At 37.1% G+C, this 22,879-nt stretch overlaps 2 protein-coding genes across 8 annotated transcripts in view; both read right to left on the bottom strand.

The window, feature by feature from the left end:
- The window catches only part of mtf1 (metal-regulatory transcription factor 1), a 36,470-nt gene extending 19,173 nt beyond the window's left edge, over positions 1–17,297 (bottom strand). For 2 of the 4 annotated variants that reach the window (XR_012391328.1, XM_021466611.3), the window contains exons 1-2: positions 17,201–17,297; positions 12,301–12,799 (exon numbers count right to left, since the gene is read on the bottom strand). Coding sequence is in view for 3 of the 4 variants with exons in the window: in XM_021466611.3 (XP_021322286.1) it covers positions 12,301–12,741 (441 nt within the window). In the remaining variant the exon portion in view is untranslated. 4 annotated transcript variants of the gene reach the window in all.
- A 2,550-nt stretch (positions 17,298–19,847) lies between these two features.
- The window catches only part of inpp5b (inositol polyphosphate-5-phosphatase B), a 55,343-nt gene continuing 52,311 nt past the window's right edge, over positions 19,848–22,879 (bottom strand). For all 4 annotated transcript variants that reach the window (XM_009292060.5, XM_017351451.4, XM_017351452.3 and 1 more), the window contains 2 exons: positions 22,043–22,154; positions 19,848–20,223 (listed from right to left, as the gene is read on the bottom strand). In XM_009292060.5, coding sequence (XP_009290335.3) covers positions 20,084–20,223; positions 22,043–22,154 — 252 coding nt within the window. In that variant the 3' untranslated portion in view covers positions 19,848–20,083. The remainder of the gene's footprint in view (positions 20,224–22,042; positions 22,155–22,879) is intronic.

Below are 22,879 nucleotides of genomic sequence, written 5' to 3'. Positions count from 1 at the left end.
ACAGAGTCCCGACCACAACCCGACTGAGATACTGTGGCATAATGCCACAAACAAATCATTCATATTTGCTCTCAAAATTGAGAGAATCAAGAAATCTTACTACCACAATGCTGTGTACACTGAAATATTTAACTAAAACACTTTTAAAATTCTGAATTGTTTTGGTTTTATGCTTGAAAACTCGTCTCAACTTGAAATATGGCGGAGAAGCCATCATGATATGGGGCTGCTTTGCTGCCTCAGGGCCTGGACGGATTGCTGTTATCAACGAAAAAATGAGTTCCTAAGTCTATCAAGACATTTTGCAGGAAAACTTAGGAACATGTCCACCAACCAAAGCTCAACAGAGGATGGGTGAGGCAACAGGACAACAACCCAAAGCATAGAAGTAAATCAACAACAGAATGGCTTCAACAGAAGAAAATACACCTTCTGGAGTGGCACAGAGTCCCGACCACAACCCGATTGAGATACTGTGGCATGACCTCAAGAGAGCGATTCACACCAGGCATCCCAAAAATACTGCTGAACTAAAGAGCGATGGTCTAAAATCCCTCTTAATTGTTGTGCTGGTCTGATCTACAACTACAGGACATGTTTGGTTAAAGTTATTGCTGCCAAAGGAGGGTCAAGGAGTTATTAAACCCAAAGGTTTGCATACTTTTTCCACCTTGCACTGTGAAATATGTGTTAAAAAGAAAAACATATTTGTGTGGTATTAGTACTGTTTTTCAATTGTTGTGACTTTCAGTGAAATGTATCAAAGGGTTCACAAACTTTTTCTAGTCACTGTAATCCACTCCTGTTTATTGCCACTGACAATGCAACATGCTTTGCAAAGGTTTAATAATAGCCGTAATTTTCATACACAAAAGCATGTATTAATGCATACTGTTTTAGTTTCGCTATCAGCTCTTGTCTGTGGTTTAATTTGTGCTGTTTCATGAGCACGTTGCATATTATGGGACTAAACTGCTGTGTCAGTGTTCTGCATTGTCAGTTGCATTACCCACAGAACTTCACTCCCATTGGCACTTTAATAGATTTACCCTCTTTATTAAATCCCAGGCTTAGTCTTTACTTTTAAAGACAAAAGCGGTGAGAGTTTACGTTAAATGCCACATACTGCTTATTATCCATTCAAATCAATCAGGGTCCCTTTAATTACAAACAAGCAGGGAAGTATCAGACATATCCTTAAGTGAAAAGGTGTGTGCATTAATTCTGGGGCTTCACAATCTAGCAACCACTCTCTCTCTCTCTCTGTGCGTGTGTTGCTTCAAGAAAAACCACCATTCATTTTTGTGGTGCGTTAATTTGTTTAATTCTTCTTTCAATAAACTTCGATCTGTCATATAATCAATAACAATTTGATATTTTTTTATGATTTATTTATTAATTATCGGAATAATTTCTCCACTGAATAGCACTTTATTATTACAATTTCTCTATAATTTGTGCTTTTATTATTATTTTCATCCTCTCCTTGTGATAATCGTATGATTGTGTGGAACTTGTTTTCATGAGTAAGAGAAGGTCTCCATTTCAAGGTTTTTAATATCAATGGATGATGCTGCGAAGCAATAATTCTCCATAATATGTGTGTTAAAAACAACTTTGTATTTTAATTTGAAGCATGCGCAGCTACGATTATGATTAGGAGACTATTAATTAAATCCCAACTCGAGTACTGTTAAACATGTTTGCGTATCGCATGGCTCTGCTGACTTCTTGTCCAAATAATACCTGGAAAAACTCAGTTAGTGATTGTCAAATAAATAAACTACATATTGACAAACATGCATACAACCACATTCACCACCAGGAGGCGACATCATCATCTCCTTAATAGTAATTTGGCCAACTAAAGCAAAAAACACTGCATCTTTAGAGTGCCTGAAGTGTCCAACATTACACACTTCTGTTTATCGCTCGAACAAGTCCATCATCCATGCATTTTATTATAAACTGCACATGTTTTTTTTACTTTTTAGTGCAGAATTTTTACTTTGATAGAATTTACCATTACACTTTAAGTCATATTAACTACTATGTTCTCCCAGTGTTCGCGTAGGTTTCCTCCGGTTGCTCCAGTTTCCCCCACAGCTCAAAGACATGCGCTGTAGGTAAATTGGGTAGGCTAAATTGTACGTAGTGTATGTGTGTGAATAAGTGTGTATGGACGTTTCCCACTAATAGGTAGCTGGAAGGTGTTCCGCTGCATAAAACATATGCTGGATAAGTTGGTGGTTCATTCCGCGGTGGCAACCCCTAATTAATAAAGAAACTAAGCCGGAAGGAAAATGAATGAACGAATGAATAACTAATATGTATGTACATGCATTCATTTGGTATAATACATTTATAATGTATAACACACTCATTGTCACCACAGCGGAATGAACCACAAATTATTATGGCATTTATTTTATATAGCAAATAACCCTAACATATGTGCCTAACCCTAACATACATACAAGTTAATGTAACTTAAAATATAATGTGACTATTTCCTTTGTCTGAGCACCAACAAACCAACACTTTCACAATGAACAAACATGCTTTATCTAAAATATGCATATGACAGATGTTTATCACTGTACATTTTCTTGGTAATCATCACTCGTGGTGACGCGTCGCTGATCAGAGATGTAACTCACACGGTGGCACCCGTGGTTTGTGTGTGTGTGTGTAATGTGACATTAAACGCAGCTCATGACATTTCCCAATCCACCCACTCCTCATTTCCTGTCACACTGCTGGCCAGCGTTCACTTTACTGCTGATACCACTTCTGCAGCACACATTACTTGGGTAAAACGGGCCCATGTGAAAGAGCACAACTTACTAAAACATATTAAGGCACCATTAATTATTATGTCACAAACGACTTCAACTTAAAAGCATTTTGCACTTTAAGCAAAGATTTCCAGAAATACACAAAAAATAAAATCTTTTATTGCATAAAAATAAAACAAAGAAGAGGATTCATTATGAATTCAAAAGTTTCAGAGGCATGCGTTTACAAAAAGTGACCTAAATAGTGGATTTCTATATTAAATAACATTAAAAAATATTGATCACACCCCCTGGTTTTTCGCGACTCCGCAATCGCTGAATCTAACGCAAAATCAACAAAAGGTTGCAAATTTGGGCGATTCTGCAAAATTAAATCTTAATTAAATGCAAAAAAAAAAAAAAAAAAAAAAATCACAAAAAATTTAAATAATCTCGTAAAACATTCAATTCCAAACCATTTATTTATTTCAGTTTGCAATTGATATTTTTACATGACGCGATAGCGCAGTAGGTAGTGCTGTCACCTCACAGCAAGAAGTTCACTAGTTCGAGCCTCGGCTGTGTCAGTTGGCGTTTCTGTGTGAAATTTGGATGTTCTCCCTGCATTCGCGTGGGTTTCCACCACTGTCCAAAGACATGCGGTACAGCTGAATTGGGTAGGCGAAATTGTCAGTAGTGTATGAGTGTGAACGAGTGTGTATGGATGTTTCCAAGAGATGGGCTGCACCTGGAAGAGCATCCGCTGCATAAAATATATGCTGGATAAGATGGTGGTTCATTCTGCTGTGGCGACCCCTGATTAATAAAGGGACTAAGCCGACAAGAAAATGAATGAATAAATGAATGAAGAGGGGGGAGTTGATAGCCTGCGCGCGACGTGTCTGAAGTGCGAGGACGGATCCGGGGGTGATAAGGGTGCGTGACTTATTTAAGGAGTGGAAGGGAGACTCATGATTTCCGGGAGATTATCACTGGTTTGCGGGCATTATGAGTCCCGCAAATCCACAGAGACTCCCAGAACTTCCAGGAGACTTGGGATGTCTGAATATCACATCTAACAACTGTAGTGAGATGCAATCCAGAGGTAAAGCATTGATAAAGACGTGCACTGCTCTCGGTTTCTGGAGCTCTGAGAGGCGTGTGGCTGTGTGTGGCTCTGCAGTGAACACCACTACTAACCTCTGGTGTAAAGAGGTAGAAAAGCATATATTAAATAGTTTTTTAAAAATATATTTAAATAAAATACTACCCTCAATGTTTTTAAAATGCTGTATATGCTAACACATTACACTAAAAGTTGCATTATTTCCATGTATTATGCTTGAAACCAGTTAATGAGACTTGCCTGCTCAAAGCAATATCATATATGGGTCACTTATGAAAGGTCATGAAGAAAAAAAAAATCTGATTTGAGCATAAAAGCGGACAGTGTAGCTGGCGCTGAGAAAAAAAAATAGCTGAGCTCTGGCGCATTATCCAGCATCATTAATCATTCCATAAATACAATGCTAAGAGCTTGTGCAACACACAATAGAGCTTAAAGAAAACAAACAGTAACCTAGAAAAGCATTTAAAAGTTATCATGAGACAAATCTCTGCATGTATTATTGTGTGCGGCACAATAGGCAGTGATTTGCAAGTCTGTGTAATGCAAATAAACCACCTGGAGCCATTTGTTGCAACCAAATTATTCTGTTTCTGCATCGCAGCCGCCATTACACACGAGTAATTCTAGATTATGACAACATTTGAATGTTTTTTTTTTGTTGTTGTTTTGCATGTTCTCTGCAGCCTGAAATCACTGCAGATGTTGCATAATATCTTTCAGGTCAATCAATCTATCACATAGAGGCTTAGAGACTCAATGCTGTGATAATGACTCATAAATCTGCACGCAAGTCTTCTGGCATGAGATGGTAATGCCAGCAACACTGCACTGGCGGAGATGTTGAGGCTGAACTGTGTGTGTGTGTGTGTGTGTGTGTGTGTGTGAAATGGACTGAGTCATCAACACTGATCCCTCAACAAAACTGATGCAGAATGAATGAACTGAGATCACCCAAAAATGCACAGATTTAGTGGTGTTTAACCAAATTTTGAAGGTGCTGTATTTAAGTTTGACTCTTCTAAAGCAAAAACACCATAATATGTTTGTAGATATTTAAGAGATATGCTAAGTGAACTTGCTTGTTCAGGGGTGTTGCCACACATAAAGCTCTACAGGGGCACAGACAACTTTGCAACAACTTTGTTCATAAGGTTAACACAAAACTTTCCATGTAGAGCTTCTTCGCGGGACTACACACTTGTAAACACACTCCAACGAGTTTGCATGGCTCTCGGCCCCGGCTACACGGTCAGTGCTACCAAGCTGACCAATGCAACGTGTAGTTACATATTTTTTTGAGGAGTGCATGTCAACATCGGTGACGGCCATGGCCATGGCTCTACAACCATTTTGAGGCAGCACTTGACGCAGAAGTATAACTCAGTCTTTAAAGTACAAGCAGACGCGACCATTGGAATCGTTTTGGCTTGAGACATGTTAAATCCATTTCCATTGATTTTTAGATGTTAAAAACAGCTCGTTATGTTGCTTAACGTTGCAAACTGATAGTTCCTTATTGAACACTTTTTAACAGCAAGGTTATATTGTTCTATTAAAATATATTTTTTTAAGATTTTGTCAAATAAAAGATTTTTCTAGTGTCATCCACCATAATCTTGTGGCTTAAAACTATCGGTTCAGGCACCGTATCATTTTAAAAGAATCGATTTAGCACCGGTATCGAAATAAACCCAAACGATACCCAACCCTAATGGACAGAAAGAATGGTAGAAGGAAAACAGAACAAAAAACACAGGCCTCTTGTGATTTTGCCAGATTCGCAGATGGGAGAAGTTTACTAGACCAGCAGCAACCAGCCGAAAGAGCAGAGGAAAGCTGAATCCAGAGCTGTGATGTGAAGTCATGTGGAAAGACAGATCCTTTGGGGATGAACGCCCCGTGTAAACACAGGCCTGGAGCTGAACACATCCTCTTCTCTAGCTTATCTGATGGCTTTTTACTGAACTAGCAGATTTCTCAAACATGCATGACTGGCAGACAAAACAACGTCTGCAGTCAGGGGGTCGTCATTTTAAAAAAGACCCATTATGCTATTTAACCCCTTATATACAAAAGTTGAAGTCAGAATTATTAGCCACATGTAGGGTTGGACCGATCGCCGATGGCCAATAGACAACACGATGCAGAGCCAGCATCGCCGATCCTCCGCCCCACCCTCGTCGCAAACCCGCTCGCAAAAAATACACACTCAGGCCCCGTTTACACTAATACGCCCTAGTGTTAAAATGGCATTTTAGAACGAAAATGATCCACATCCACACCGTTTTACCTAGCATCTCTGAACAGCCGTCTGTCCGCTGAAAACACACATCACGTGACCAACACACACACAGCCACACACTGTCATGCGCTCCTCTGAGCTCCAGAGAGCAGTGCACGTCTATCAAGGATGTACCGCTGGATCGCGTCTCACTATCGTTGGTAAACGTGATATTTAAACATCCTAAGTCTCCTGGAAGTTCCGGGAGTCTCTATGCATCTGCGGGACTCATAATGCCCGCAAACGAGTGATAATCTCCCGGAAAACACGAGTCTCCCTGCCGGTCCTCAAATACCCTTCTCACCACCGGATCCCTCCTCGCTCTTCAGACTCTTCCGATGTTTTCGATAATCGAAAAACAACGGTGGTGTCAAAGGTCCAAAGTAAATGTAGTTTTTTCTGGAATAACAATGTTTTGGTTTTTTTATTTATTTATTATTATTATTATTATTATTTTTTTTTTTTACATTTTATAAGGCATAAAAGGGTTCCCTTTACAGGTTGCTTGTACTGGATGCTTTAATGAACACAGAGCTATTGTAGATTAAACTTCAAATAAAGAAGCGCAGGGCAGGAAAGAGCAGGGGTTAAAGAAATGCTGATGCTGTGAAGTCCGTTTGAGTAATGTTGTAACCAAGGATATTTAAATATGTAAAACAATACAAGAGATTGACCTCGCAATTTAAAATAGTGAGTAAATCAAAAGATTATACAAATAATAATATTGACATAAAATAATATATTTATAAATATTTAAAAAGAATTGTTATTTTCATTCATTCATTTTCCTTTGGCTTAGTCACTCTATTTCAGGAGTCGCCACAGTGGAACGAACCACCAACTATTCCAGCATATGTTTTTACACAGCATATGCCCTTCCAGCCTCAACCTTGTCCTGCAAAACACCCCCCCCCCCCCCCCCCCCCCCCCACACACACACACACACACACACACACACACACACACACACACACACACACACACACACACACACACACACACACACCTTCTTGCTGTGAGTCGACAGTGCCAACGACTGAGAATTGTTATTTTTTATTTATTAAATATATACCTTTACATTTTAAAGCATATATACTCAATTAATTTACTATATAAATAAATATATACACACACACACACACAGTGATTAATCAGGTCTTGTTTTGGTTCAACTTGAAAAAAAGATAAAATAATATAATGGCTGTTTCTGTGAGCTGTTCGTGCTCGATTTACTCCTGTTTCAGTGAATAACAAAACGGACGTGCAGAACTGCCTGCAGAAACACCAGCAGGCACAATTATTATGTGCGAGTTTTGTAATCATTTGTTCCCAAAACCAGAGGAAATCAACGTCCGCTCTCGATTTAAATGGCCACATGATCTTACTCATAAATAACCACGATTTGCATGAGTCTAATAAACTGCTGACAGTCACAGCCAACATTCAAACATGTGTTAGATGGAGCAGTTATAGTGTGGAGATTCAATCTTTAGCCTTCTTACATACACAATTTCATTATAACATTATAAAAGCTATTACCATATCTGTCAACCCTCCCGTTTTTCCCCGGGATTCTCCCGTATTTTACAGTTTTATGCCTCTATGGTCCTGTAAAAGTGTTTTCCCGTATTTCTCCCGTATTTTTAGTCTTCTCTGAAGGGTGGTAATAACATTAAAGAGCCGATCCTCCCTATACGCAACCCATACCGCCAAACCACCCTAACCCATGTAAGTCTGTTCTGTGCTTTTGCTTTGTTTAGGCATAAAAACACTTTGAAATAAACATAAAAACAGCGGGATTCCTTTTCTTTTCATTACAGGTGCCGTCTCCCCTTCATATGCAATCCTCAAAACAATCATATAGTGCTGCATGTCTGTCAGCTGCCGTGGTCCATAGTGATAAATAGGGGGCGAAGCAGTGGCGCAGTAGGTAGTGCTGTTGCCTCACAGCAAGAAGGCCGCTGGTTCGATCCTCGGCTCAGTTGGCGTTTCTGTGTGGAGTTTGCATGTTCTCCCTGCGTTCGCGGGGGTTTCCTCCGGGTACTCCAGTTTCCCCAACAGTCCAAAGACATGTGGTACAGGTGAACTGGGTTGGCTAAATTGTCCGTAGTGTATGAGTGTGTGTGTGGATGTTTTTCAGAGATGGGTTGCAGCTGGAAGGGCATCCGCTGCGCAAAAACGTGCCGATAAGTTGGCGGTTCATTCCGCTGTGGCGACCCAAGATTAAGAAAATGAATGAATTTAAAGGGGGAGTAAAAATACTGACTTTGACTTAGAGCTGCACGATTCTGGCTAAAATGAGAATCATAATTTTTTTGCTCATAGTAAAGATCACGATTTTCTCAGGATTCTGTAGATGTAAAATAAAGCTTAATATGAGAAGGCTATTATTATTATTATTTCACAAACATATGGTAAAATAACGATAATAATATTATGTGCAAGTCTACTGGTTTCTATAAATATTTATATTCTACTTATAATAATTCTGATGTTGAATTATGTTTGAGATATATGCTTGCAATCTGTCATTGATAACTTATTAGACCCTTTTATTCACTTGTAAAATCAACATACAGGCTTGAGTAGTTATACTGACACTGTAAACATTTATTTTCATGCACAACTGTGTTTTCGCTATGAAAGAAAAAACATATCAAATGCTTGTCGTAATCATTACTCTATAATGCAATATGATTATGTGAATGATGTGCATGCTTTCGGTTTCATTTTCACTGCCAAGTGCTGTTCATACATCGCGCGCGGCTCTCAAATGATCACTCTGTGAATTTTATTTACAACTGTATTACCTGTTATTCACAGCCTATGGAGGTTCTGTCTACTAAAGTAGACGTGTGCGCGCGTCTTATCATTAAGTAGAGTGCGCACCCGCCCTCTCTGTGGTAACAGCTCACGGTCAGCAGCTCAAGTCACGTGTGATTTGCTGGCCGCGAATACAGCATTATATGAAGACAAAAATGACATTTTTAGGTGAATTATACCTTATAAATACAGTACGTGATTCTTTTTTTAACACCATTTGGAGGTGTCCATGTCGCTAAGCAATGTATGTGAAACAATGAAAGACTCGTGCAGCCGCCTTTGCTTCTCTCCAGAACTTGAAAATATGATTGGCAGAATTGTAGAAATGCTGGATAAAGATTGTCTAGGGCAGTGGTTTTCAAAGTGGGGGTCGGGACCCCCCGAGAGGTTGCAGGACAATGAAGGGGGGGTCGCCTGGTGGTTTCCAAAAATCTATTTATTTTTATTAAACCAAAAGAATGACCATATTTTATCCATAACCTACTGAAGAGAAAAAATGGTTACTATATACTACTATATAGTTACTATAGTAGCTTATAGTTACTAGTTCTATTGGATTGCTACTTCTCAGGTAATTACATTATATTAAAGACACAGCAATAGCATCAGATGCAGCAGATTGATTTTATAACACCAGGTTAAACTTTCTGGCTCATTTACAGCACTGACATACATACAAAAAATAAAACAAAGAATAGACTTTGGTCGATTGGAATGTGTGCGCCATTGCATGCAAGGTTTATGTAATTATAACCACCTCCGAGGATATTGGGGGTCGCAAGTAACTGGCATTGTCATTTTGGGGGTCGCGGGCTGAAAAGTTTGGGAGTCCCTGGTCTAGGGGGTCGAATCGAGATTGCGATTTTTTTTTGATTAACTGTGCAGCTCTACTTCAACTGTATATATGTATATATGTATATATATTTAAATCGCAGCAACAAAATACGGTCATAAGCATATTTTGGAGTGTAAGCCATAATCCTTCGGAAGTGCAAGGAGTATTTGCTTTTCACGTCTCATAGAACAAAATTCCTAGGGATGTCAAAATTAATAGTTTTTTCGGTGCACCGCGATGCAGACGTGAACTGACGTCATTTATCTCCTACGCGCTCTGTTGCGAGGGAGGTGAGCGCCGGTATTTACAACACTGAGGAGCCAACTCAGGGCCAGCCCGTGACATAGGCAGTATAGGCAAACACTGTACATCCAGGGGGGCGCCAGAAATGAGCGCGGTTAAGTTGGTTTTGTTTTCGATATTCCAGACACATTCAGTTATAGCGGCAATAACTCAAAAACCTCTAACCCTAAAAAGATCTAAAGTGTGTTTCCTACAAAAAGACAAAGCTGGTTATGTTTCAAAGCTGTCTTTTTCTTTTTTTTCGCTCGACATTACGACCACTGCTCCCTTTAAGCCCTCGCAATATGTGTTTAGCCGAGAGAGTTTAGCATTTCTTTTTTTTTTTACTCCGCTCATCACGAGCTTTCCCGGCTAAACGCATATTGCGAGGGCTTAAGCCTGATTTATACTTCTGCGTCAAGTGACCGGCGTAACCCACGGCGCAGGCAACGCGCGTGGCTGTGCATTTATACTTCTGCGCGCTGTCTCTGTTGGTCTGCATTAACACTTCCGAAACGCTAGTGGGCAGTGAGGTGTAAATGTTCCTCTGTGTCGAGTTTCTTCTCTGCTTTTTTGCTTTTCCTGAACACTTCCGGGATGTACAAGTGGCTCAAACTCGCTCATTTTGAGGCAGGAACCGGCGGACGTGCAACAACTTTAACTAAGAGGTAAACACAAAACAAAACTTTCCATTCGGAGCTCCTTCACGGGACTCCACACTTGTAAACAATCGGCGATGGTCACAACGAAGGGCTATGCGTCAGCGCCGTAGCATACGCTGGCGTTTGACGCAGAAGTATAAATCAGCCTTTAAGTGTGTGTGTGTGTTTGTTTGGTGAGGTCTATGTTTGTTAATGAGTGTGAAAGAAAGACGTGTGATGCTGTGTGTGTGTGTGTGTGTTTATACAGACAGCTTGTTATAGCCTCCCCCCAAAAAATAACACTGTGTATGGAAAGCATCGTCAATGCACCGTGATGCACCGAGTAGGGTTGTAACAATATACCGGTATGACGATCTACCACGATTTGAAAGTGCACGATTATCATACCATGAACAATTGCATATCAACGGTTTTAACCCTTAAAGACTGAGACAGCCGCCCGCGGCTAAAAATAAGTATTGCTCTTAAATGTTTAATAACTTTTGATCCGAGGCTTCGGAATCAGTGCGGTTACGTCATCAAAATTTGACAATGCTGATTTGACAAAGAAACGTTCGTCACTGTGTCTCCGGACAAACCAGACATGATACATTGATGCATTGTCCCTCCTCCATGCCCAAATTGGTTCAAACTCGCTATATCACAACCAATAAGCATAGGTTTCGCTTTTGTTTGTAGACCAACGAGCTTTTTGAACAACACAGAATGAGAGATAGGCATACATTTATGCTCAGCTAAATAAAACGCAAAAAAAAAGTTTTGCATGAAATAATTCTCATACTAAGTACTTTTGCATGCACAGCAGCACAGAAACATGACAAAACAGTGACACAGCAAAGACGAACTGCTGCTCTTGCTGTTTTCAAAAGACGCAAATGAAGGTGCGGCTGTTTGTCTGCATTGCAGACAACCATATCCAAATCCATATCCACAGACAACCATATCCATGCTGGCACATAAAACCTAAGGATGTTCCATATTAAATCTAGTTTCGTTATGTAACTATTTATAGTATAGTAAATATTTATATCTATTTTTTTACTGAGGATTTGCACCATGTTTATTTGGACTTTATTTGGACTTTGACACATTATTTATTATTTTATTATTTTTTTATATTTGTTCATTGTACAAAAAAGTCAAAATTGCTTCACTGTTCTATTATTTTGTAACATTTGTAACATACCGTATACTGCGAAACCATCAAACCAAGGTATTGTTTTAGACGATTATAATACCGTAAAAAATTCATACCGTTACAACCCTAGCACCGAGATATCGAATTAAATCGAAGGCATGATAATCGCAACCGAACCAAGACACCAGAATAGGTTCACACCTCTAAAAATTACAAGCCAAACTCCTCACAGCTACAACTCCAGAGTCTGCGGGTCAAAGCAGACGTTGCTCAAAGGCAGCTGACGAAGACCAGAAACTAGCATTATGCAAATTCATCTGAGCATTTTTTAAAAACACAGCTAATTCGCATAACACAAGATAAAAGCCCTCACCTCTCTCTGCTTGGTCTCTGGGCACTCAGAGTGTAATGTCAGCGTGGCGCCCTCGATGTTTCGTGGCATAGGTGTGGACCCGGGGTTAATGATGAACTGGATTTGGTCCGGCGAGATGGTGTGGTGGATGTACCCCTGTGACATGCCGTCAGGGTCACCCATGAAGGCCAGAGATCCCTCGTCTCCCTCTCCCTCCGGCAGGAACGTCATACCGTCCTCTTCTCCTTCCTCATCCAGACGGATCGGGTCCTGCTCGATGAGAACGGTGGTGCGATCGTAGACGGTTCCCGAGGAGGACGAGGGGCCCGAGATCATGTTGCCGTCTTTGTCAAAGTTTGCCATCTTGTCCTCGTCTTCCTCTTCTCGGCCAAGTTTGTCCACATCCTCTTCCTCGTCTTCAAAGAGCATGGCTGTCTCCGAGAGAGGGCCATTCTCTCCCATGATCCTGACGGAGAAGCTCAATCCTGGGTTTGTGTCCACGTGCGTGCTTTTGTTGCGTCTGGAATAGGTTTAAAGATGTTAAAGGCAACAATCGTCCTGGGAAATGATGACAATTGGTTAAACTGAAAACAGCATTTTATCAGAATGAATCAGAAACTGACTTACAATAACAACACAGGAAATGAGTTCTACGCAAAATAAAAAATACAATATTGTGCAATAAATTTGGAAAAAAACAAAGGAAAACTTTTACATTTTTTATTAATAAAATATATATATATATATATATAAAAAAAACTGACAAAAGTTTTGTCGTCGATGCCAATAGTAAGAGCAATAATAATAACTTCACTTCTAGTTTATCATTTGGAAAAGTGGCAGAAGGTCCATTTTTTAGATGAATCATCTGTTGAGCTGCATCCCAATCATCACAAATACTGGAGAAGACCTACTGGAACCCACATGGACCCAAGATTATCACAGAAATCAGCCAAGTTTGGTGAAGGAAAAATCAAGGTTTGGGGTTACATTTAGTGTGGGGGCGTGTGAGAGATCTGCAGAGTGGATGGCAACATCAACAGCCTGAGGTATCAAGACATTTGTGCTGCCCATTACATTACAAACCACAGGAGAGGGGCAATTCTCCAGCAGGATAGCGCTCCTTCTCATACTTCAGCCTCCACATCAAAGCTCCTGAAAGCAAAGAAGGTCAAGGTGCTCTAGGATTGGCCAGCCCAGTCACCAGATTACATGTCTGGGTAATATGAAGAAGGAGGCACTGAAGATGAATCCAAAGGATCTTGATGAACTCTGGGAGTCCTGCAAGAACGCTTTCTTTGCTATTCCAGATGACTTTATTAATCAGTGATTTGAGTCATGTCAGAGATGTATGGATGCAGTCCTCCAAGCTCATGATGGAGTCAGATACAATATTCATTCGGTCTCCACTGCAGTATGACTTTATATTCTATACTGGACATTATTTCTTATAAGTGACAAGACTTTTGTCTAAGTAGAGTCAGACCTTACTGACCTAATTAAATAATTAAAAATCAAGGCATCATATTTTATTTTGGTCAAATAAGTGTTATCTAGAGGCCTTTGTCTTTCACTTAAGCCACTTCTGACACCAAATGATCAACTAGAAGTTATTGTTTGTTGACAAGACTTTTGTCAGGTAGATGGATGGATGGATGGATGGATGGATGGATGGATGGATGGATAGAAAAAAATAAAATAAGGAAAAAATATTTTAGTAACGAATAACAATTTAAAATTAAATAAAAAAACATGTGACCTTGGACCACAAGACTAGTCTTATGTTCTACATATGTATTTTATTAACAGTGAAAAACAGATTGAATTTGTTTATTTATTGATTTTTCTATTATGCCAAAAACTTAATTTTAGGTAAAGATTATGTTTCATGAAGATATTCTGTAAAGGTCCTACTGTAAATAAACTAAAACTTGTATTTTGATCTGAAGCATAAGATTCCAGATTTCGGTTATTAAATAAATAAGTTTTCAGCTGATAAATAAATCCCAATTCCCAAAAATTGACATTAAATAAATTATAAATATCAGATGAAAATCTTCAAACTTTAAAGAAAATTAGAAATGCTGCCTTTACAAGCAATTTAAATCAGTTCAAAATGTAGAGCAGATTACTAAATAGTAAGAAAAAGCTTAATTTAATATTAAAAATAGAACCATATATATATATATATTATATATATATATATATATATATATATATATATATATATATATATATATATATAGATAGACAGACAGACAGACAGACAGACAGACAGACAGACAGACAGACAGAAATATATATAGATATTTTTATTTTTAATTATTTCCCAAATTATGTTGAACAGGGCAAGGAAATTTTCACAATATGTCTGATAATATTTTTTCTTTTGGAGAAATTCTTATTTGTTTTATTTCGGCTAAAATAAAACCAGTTTTAAATTTTTAAATACCATTTTAAGGTCAATATTATTAGCCCCTTTAAGCTTTATTTTATTCAATAGTCTACAGAACAAACCATCGTTATACAATAATTTGCCTAATTACCCTAACCTGCCTAGTTAACCTAATTAAGCCTTTAAATGTCACTATAAGCTGTGTAGAAGTGTCTTGAAGAATATCTAGTCAAATATTATTTACTGTCATCATGGCAAAGACTAAATAAATCAGTTATTAGCAATGAGTTATTCAAACTATTATGTTTAGAAATGTTGAAGAAATCTTCTCAACGTTAGACAGAAATTGGAGGAAAAATAAACAGGGGGGCTAATAATTCTGACTTACAACTGTATATATATATATATATATATATATATATATATATATATATATATATATATATATATACATATATACTGTTAACACACACTATTACAGTACAAAAAGAATAATAACACAATATTTTCCCTTACTGAATCATTATAAAAACTGCATGTTATAGCATACAGCTCTAGAATACAGTTGTAATAAATAACATATTCATATAAAATATTTACATAATGTGTTGGAAAAACATTTATCACATTCCAAAATCAAGAAACTAGGACAATGCAGGCAAACAAGTTCTGGCTTGTGTTTTACACTACTGTACCATCCAAACAATCAGGGTAAAGGTGTATTTGCAACCTGAAACCACTGTTGCTGTGTAAATACAACAAATAATCTCTCACTCTCACATATACACATATACAAACCCTAGCAAGCAAACAATCACTTCAGACAACATGCTTTAAGGTCATAAACAAGATTATTATTTTACCTACTGTATCAAGACTCCTTACTAAATATAATGAATTACCCCAGCAAACAATGCTGTGTTTAATAGACATCTAATAGAGAGCTTGGCTAAAACAAGGCTAAACCTGGGCTGTCAGTGAAAATCTAATAGACATCTAATATTCTTAAAACGAATAGAGGTAAAGTTGGTTTTCTATTGGGATATTCAGACATTCTCCTTAATAATATAATGTCAGAAAAGTATTCTTTGCAAATTTTAAATAGGGAAATCATATTAGCAGCAAATGACGATCAATGTACAAAATTGTTTACAGTGAATTAGATAGTTAATGTTGTTTAGAAGTCATACCTGCATGCTAATTCCGATCGAATATTCAAAGTGACATGATAAACAATATAGAGACTGCTAAATGAACGAACATAAAACCAACTACCCCTATTTAGTCGTCAAATAGACGGAATTTATATGAATAGTTATTTATTTCTGTTTATTTAATGGCTAGTGTAGTTTTGGTCTATTCTTAGACATCTATAAGATTTTCACTGACAGAGACTGACAGAGACTGTTTTAGAGACGAATAGGTATAGACGTCTATTAGACATCTATTAGACATCTTTTAAAAACAAATCAATGCTTGCTGGGATGTTTTAGTACATTTCATGACACCCAAAATGGCAGAATAATGCCAAAACACTATCTAGGAAGACAACAAAATAGGTTATTATACTCGAAAATGCAGACTAGGAAGGCAGCTGACTGAGTGAGCATGATTTGAGACACACTGCATTTCTGAATGCCTATTTCTCATCCTACAAGACAGATACAAAGAGGACATTATGTCTCAAAGTGATAGACACATTGTGACAACAAAAAAACCTTCATAAATATCTTTCAGCCCTGATGAAGGTGCTTTTTATATCCGGCCCCTGTCCCTTCAGTCATTCTGGACACTTTCGAGAAGTTTCATGCTCACTTTGACATTGATGACGATCACATTCATGCATAAAAAATGTTTATATTTATGATGGTAAACACGCATATAAAAAACTGCCAACACACCACAAATCCGAAAAACACGCATACATAATCGACATGCACTCCTAAAAGGCATTTATTTACCGTAAAACTGATGTTCTGTATAAGAAAACAAACTGTCATGTCAAGACTGCTACATGATTAGCTCACCTGTATATTGAAGCTCCAGTCATTAGTTCATCTGCTTCTGTCCGACCAACATTAACAATATCCAGAGGACTGAAATAATTAAGCAACACATTTTTCATATATGTATAAAATAATTGTGGTAGTTCATGTATTAATACTCCCCCAAAATGCTAACAGGCTAAACTGGTAAGCTGTTCACATCAATGACAGGCGTTAGCTTCATTAGCACGCCATTAATGACCGTTTATACGCTACAATTTACATTGTCTTTAAACAAAGGAGCAGCTAAAGGTGTCGTTATATCACGGTGAAATGCTAAATACTGCGAACACTGTGAATACGTGACAGTTAAGCGCTGAAATGTTATGCAGGGTGGATGTATGCTAACACGTTTAACCCGTTAGCATTGAAGTGGGAATCGAATAAAACGAAGACAAGCCGTTGAAATGTCTGAGCGACAACCACACGCGTGTGAACCGCAAAAACAGCAGGAGTTAAAATAAATATGTCAAGCATTTACCAGTGTTATGAAGACGCTCGAAGCCTCGGTAATGTTGTGTATCGGGTCCTGTCCTCATTCCTCCCCAGCGGCACCATTATGAACAGCAGCGCACACTGACTCCAGGTCAGTTATTCAGATCTGTTCAGAGGATCCACAGCAGATTCTCCTCCGAGCATCACTGATGGATTCACAGCATACTTACCTTTTTACAGTCATTGATACTATAGAGGTAAAGTTGGTTTATATTCACACATTCATTCATTTAGCAGTCTCTATATTGTTTATCATGTTACTTTGAATATTCGATAGGAATAAGCATGCAGGTATGACTTCTAAACAACATCAACACTATCTAATTGACTGTGAACTATGTTGTACTTTAATAGTCATTTGCTGCTAATATGATTTCCCTATTTAGAATTTACACAGAAGACTTTTCTGAAATTATATTTTTAAGGAGAATGCCTGAATATACCAATATAAAACCAACTTTATATTGATACTTACGCACTTTTGTTTTGCTTATTTTACTGGAGTTTTATATTCGCACTGTATGGAGTCAATTTAGTGCCATATACACTTGCAAAATAAAATAAAGTTTTGTAAACAAAAAATTAAGCATTGAGCAAAAAATAAATAAATAAAAATAAATAAATAAATGCAAATCTCCAAAAATCGCAAAGCAAAAACAAATTTTTGAGAAATAAAAATGTATTTTGCTGACAAAAAAAAAGAACTGCAAAAGGAAAATAAATTTTTGAGAAATAAAAATTACATTTGCAAACAAAAAACTGCAATTAAAAAGCAAGTCCAAAAAAAACTAAAATATTTGCATTAAAAAAACCTTTATGTATAAGATTAGCATTTATTTCTATATTTTTGCTCAATACTCTATTTTTTTGCGCTAAATTTTCTTTTATTATGCGTTGGTTGTCTGGTTTTAGCTGGTTGACCAGCCTGCTTTTAAATGGGTTTGGGCCACTTTCAGCCTAGTCTCAGCTACTTAGAATATAAAACCAACTTTACCTCTATTTGACCAACCTAGCCAGGCTGGGAGCCCAGCCCAAACCAGCAAAGGGGTAAAGTTGGTTTTATATTCGCACATTCATCATTGAGCAGTCTCTATATTGTTTATCATGTTACTTTGAATATTCGATTGGAATTAGCATGCAAGTATGACTTCTAAACAACATTAACACCCTCTAATTGTACTTTGATCGTCATTTGCTGCTAATATGATTTTCCTATTTAGAATTTGCAAATAATACCTTTCTGACATTATATTATTACGGAGAATGTCTGAATATCCCAATAGAAAACCAACTTTACCTCTATCATACCAGCTATTCTCCATCTTAAATCAGACTGGTCAATCAAATGACTGAAACCAGCCTGGAAATGGCCAAAACTCCTCTAAACCAGGCTGGTTGACCGGCTAAAACCAGCTAATCTGGTTTAACCCTTTATGGCAGTGGTCACCAAACTTGTTCCTGGAGGGCTGGTGTACTGCAGATTTTAGCTCCAACCCTAATCAAAAACACCTGAACAAGCTAATCAAGCTTTTACTAGGTATACTTGAAACACACAGGCAGGTGTGTTGAGGCAAGTTGGAGCTAAACCCTGCAGGGACATCGGCCCTCCAGGACCACGATTGGTGACCCCTGCTTTATGGCATGGCATTGCCCTCAGGCAACAAACCAGTTTTTGGGCCACAAACCCCTCTTTAATTTTTAAAAAATAAAATATCACAAAAAAAGTCTAATAATAAGTTGGTGACCAATGACACTTGAGGTGGGTGTGGATTTGACCAGTCCTCTGGGAGCAAAAGAGACATGGGACCATAGCCTGCTTGAGCCCACTGCTACACTAAGGTTAAGGTAACTCAAACCATTTGAGGAAACCGATTGCAACAAACCATTTAAGCTCAAAAACGAATGCTCTTACAATTTCGAGGAAAAAAAGGAAATTAGAAAAAGTTCTAAAATTTAGAAATCTTGGATTAAAGATTGCAATTGTGAGTTCCAGCATTATAATTCAGATTTTATGCCTCGCAATTCTGAGAAATAAACTCACAATTATCAGAAAAAAAGTGTTGAAATTCTGAGATAAATATATATATATATATATATATATATATATATATATATATATATATATATATATATATATATATATTCATTCATTTTCTATTCAGCTTAGTCCCGTTATTTCTGTGCAGAGTTTGCATGTTCTCTCCGTGATGGCGTGGATTTCCTTTGAGTGCTCCGGTTTCCCTCAAAGCCCAAACACATGCGGTACAGGAGAAGTGAGTAAGCTAAAATTGGCCGTAGTGTATGTGTGTGAATGCAAGAGTGTATGGGTGTTTCCCAGTCATAGGGTTGCAGCTAGAAAGGCATGCCCTGAGTAAACCATATGCTGGATAATTTGGCGGTTTGTTCTGCTGTGGCGACCCCAGATTAATAAAGGGACTAAGCCGAAAAGAAAACGAATGAATCTTATTAAAACATTACTGTCAGGTTGACATTGTCTGATATTTGTAAAATAGATATGTAATAAAATTAAAGGCATGTGGTAAAACATAATTCAAAATAAAAACCTGTAAATGACGGCGCATCCAACATGAGGAACTGATTATAAAATGAAAGGAAAAGGCAGAGGCCGAGACTGTTATAATGGTTTAGATTTATTATAAAAGAACTGCTGTTTTTGTATGTACAAACATCAAAATACAAATAGTTTTTAATTAAATAAACGTTTCTCATCTGCTGTGTAATAAAACAAATTAGTTTCCATAACTGTTTAAAATGCGCTGAATTAAATGACCGCTAATAAAGTCGGTCAACATGATCCCGCTGGAAAAACAAGGGCTTTAAGATAATGAAGGCAGCATGACGCAGAACATTATTCAGGTGATTTCTCATGAATGTCTCTGTCAGAGGAAGTCTGGACCAAGAAATGCTGGAAAAACTCCTTCACTTTTCTTTTTTCATTGATATCTTGCTTGTCAGGGGACCTCAGTAGAAGGCCAGCAAAGATCGGCGCTGTAAACAAACCAGAAATCAGTCAATCAAACGGTTTTAAATGCCTGTAGAAATCCCTTTGGAAATGTATTGATGCCTTCAGTTTTTTCAGGAATGTACAAAACCTTAAAATCTAAAAAAAGATGCCAGAAAAAGTTCTCTTTTGCTTAAGGAGGACGTTTTATTGTAACTTTATCTTCTGTTTCAAGTTAAAAAGCTCCTTTTCCCACAACAGGGACTTAATCTAGCTATCAGAAAACAAACTCTAGACCTGCTAAACACATGCATCCAAATTCACAGGCAGTTTTGGATAGGTTGCTTTAAAAAAAGTAATTAATTATAACAAATTTGTACTTTTTTCCGCTGAGTAGTACGGTACGGTTTGTTACTCTTTTATGGCCGTTTCCACTGTCAAAAAAGGACTGAAAAGCGAACCGCACCGTATCACTTTATGGGTACCCTTTGCAAAGGATACCTAGCATGACAAAAGGGTACCAAAAGGTGGAGCAGCTGATCGCTATTGGTTTACAGAGATACAGTACGTCACTCGCTTATTGACAAGCAGGAGAATGAAAACAAAGAAACCGCCATTTTAAAAAACACAGCCGAGATATTACAGCGTAATACTATATGCATATAATAAGGAGCCATGGCCGACCCGAGCTCAAACAATCCTTGTTGTCTACTTGACATCCAGCTACAAAGCCAAGAAGAACAAAATGTGCCATGTCCTGTTGTTGTTTTAAAGGTTCGTCTAAAAGTGCGAGTGGTTTCGCTTTCTTGCTTGTGCTAGCCGCGCGTCTATATTTGAAATAACGAACTTCTTGACCTCATGATAATAACGTGCGCGTGATAATTGAAGGGGCTAATAATTTTGACCTTAAAATATTTCTTTTAAAAAAATTTAAACTTTTATTCCAGCCAAAATAAAACAAATAAGACTTTCTCCAGAAGAAAAAAATATTATAGGAAATACTGTGAAAGTTTCCTTGCTCTGTTAAACATGATTTAGTAAATATTTAAAAAAGAAAAAAAATTCAAAGGGGGGCTAATAATTCTGCTACATTTTTTTATTTATTTTATATAATTGCAGACGTTACAGTAGGCTATTTTGGACATATATAATACAAATATATTATTAGAACCTTTCGTAGTTTTCTTTTTGTTATTTTCTACAAGTTGTATATTCAGAATTATGATCTCTATGTTAAATTTTAAAAACTGTTATTTTTTTATCCCGTATATAATTAATTAATTTAATTTATAAGCTTCATTTATTTTATTTTACTTTATTTAATTTTTAAAATATTTATTATTATTTTTAAATTTCATTTATTTGATTTGTTTTATAATAATAATAGTAAATAAAAAAATACACATACACATGCATATATATTTATATATATATATATATATATATATATATATATATATATATATATATATAGAGAGAGAGAGAGAGAGAGAGAGATAGAGAGAGATTTTTTACGTTAAAACACCTTGTCTTTTTCTAGTACAGCCAATAAACAAAGTAATTACTTTTTAAAATAGAATAGGTGCACATAACTAAACATTTTAATTATTATTATTATTATTATTATTATTATCAATATTAACCAGTCTGTTTAAAAAACAATAACAATAAAAGAACTAGAATAACACTTGACATCTTTCCAGCTGCAATATTTGACATTTTTTTTAAATAAAAAAGAAGACTAAAGACATCTTGGACAGAATAAACATTTGACTTCTGCTTTCCACTGAAACTGACCTGTGCTCGCCAAGTCTGCCAGCAAAAAATACTCCAAAAACAAGTAGTGAAAGTGCATGGTCAACCTACCTACAACATTGACGTCCAGCCGATTGTATGCGGAGTGCCTCAACAACTCTTGAAGAAAGGCCGTTAAATAGTTAAAAACATTTTTATGGCACTGAGGTAGCATTGAAATGATCTGCGGAGACAGAAAATTAATGCAATAATATTTTCTAGTCCAAGTCACATTTTCCAAAAGTACATTATGTTCTAAGTCAATCTCTTTTGTATGTTGTAGTGCAGTGTTTATACCATAGTAATCTGCTAGAGTTTGCTTTGCCTTTTTTCAGGGTTAACTATTGTGAAATCCCAATTGAAAAAGAGAAACACTGGGAAATCTCTGTAGACTGATGACATTTCATGCAGTTCAGCCTTATAATCTTAAAGTGTGAGCAAAATCACTCGTTTTGTCATCACTTTAGACATTATGCTAGAGAATCATTCAAACACTTGCTCTAAAGTGACATTGGTGAATGAGTAACGATTTCTGTAGTTCTGACGCCAGCTGCAGATGTGAATGAATGGCGGAAGAAAGTAGTTCCTCTTACAAAGGGTTTCATTTTCTTTTTTATATTTACGATTATGCTGTCGAACTGTTGTATAAATGTAATATTACACTCGTAGCAATGCGATATTGCTGTATATCATTACTGGTTGGAAACTAAGGCAATCTGTCGCGGCGCTGAGCCAACGCACGCCTCCCACCAGTGCCTATATACAGCCATATTGCACTGCTACTCGTGTAATATTGCTCATATATATATATATATATATATATATATATATATATATATATATATATATATATATATATATATATATATATATATAAATCCTGCTAACAGTAAAATGTGGAGGGCACAA

The sequence above is a fragment of the Danio rerio genome, chromosome 16 (genome assembly GCF_049306965.1).
Source record: "Danio rerio strain Tuebingen ecotype United States chromosome 16, GRCz12tu, whole genome shotgun sequence".
Taxonomy (NCBI): domain Eukaryota; kingdom Metazoa; phylum Chordata; class Actinopteri; order Cypriniformes; family Danionidae; genus Danio; species Danio rerio.
This window is presented reverse-complemented; position numbering and strand designations above follow the sequence as displayed.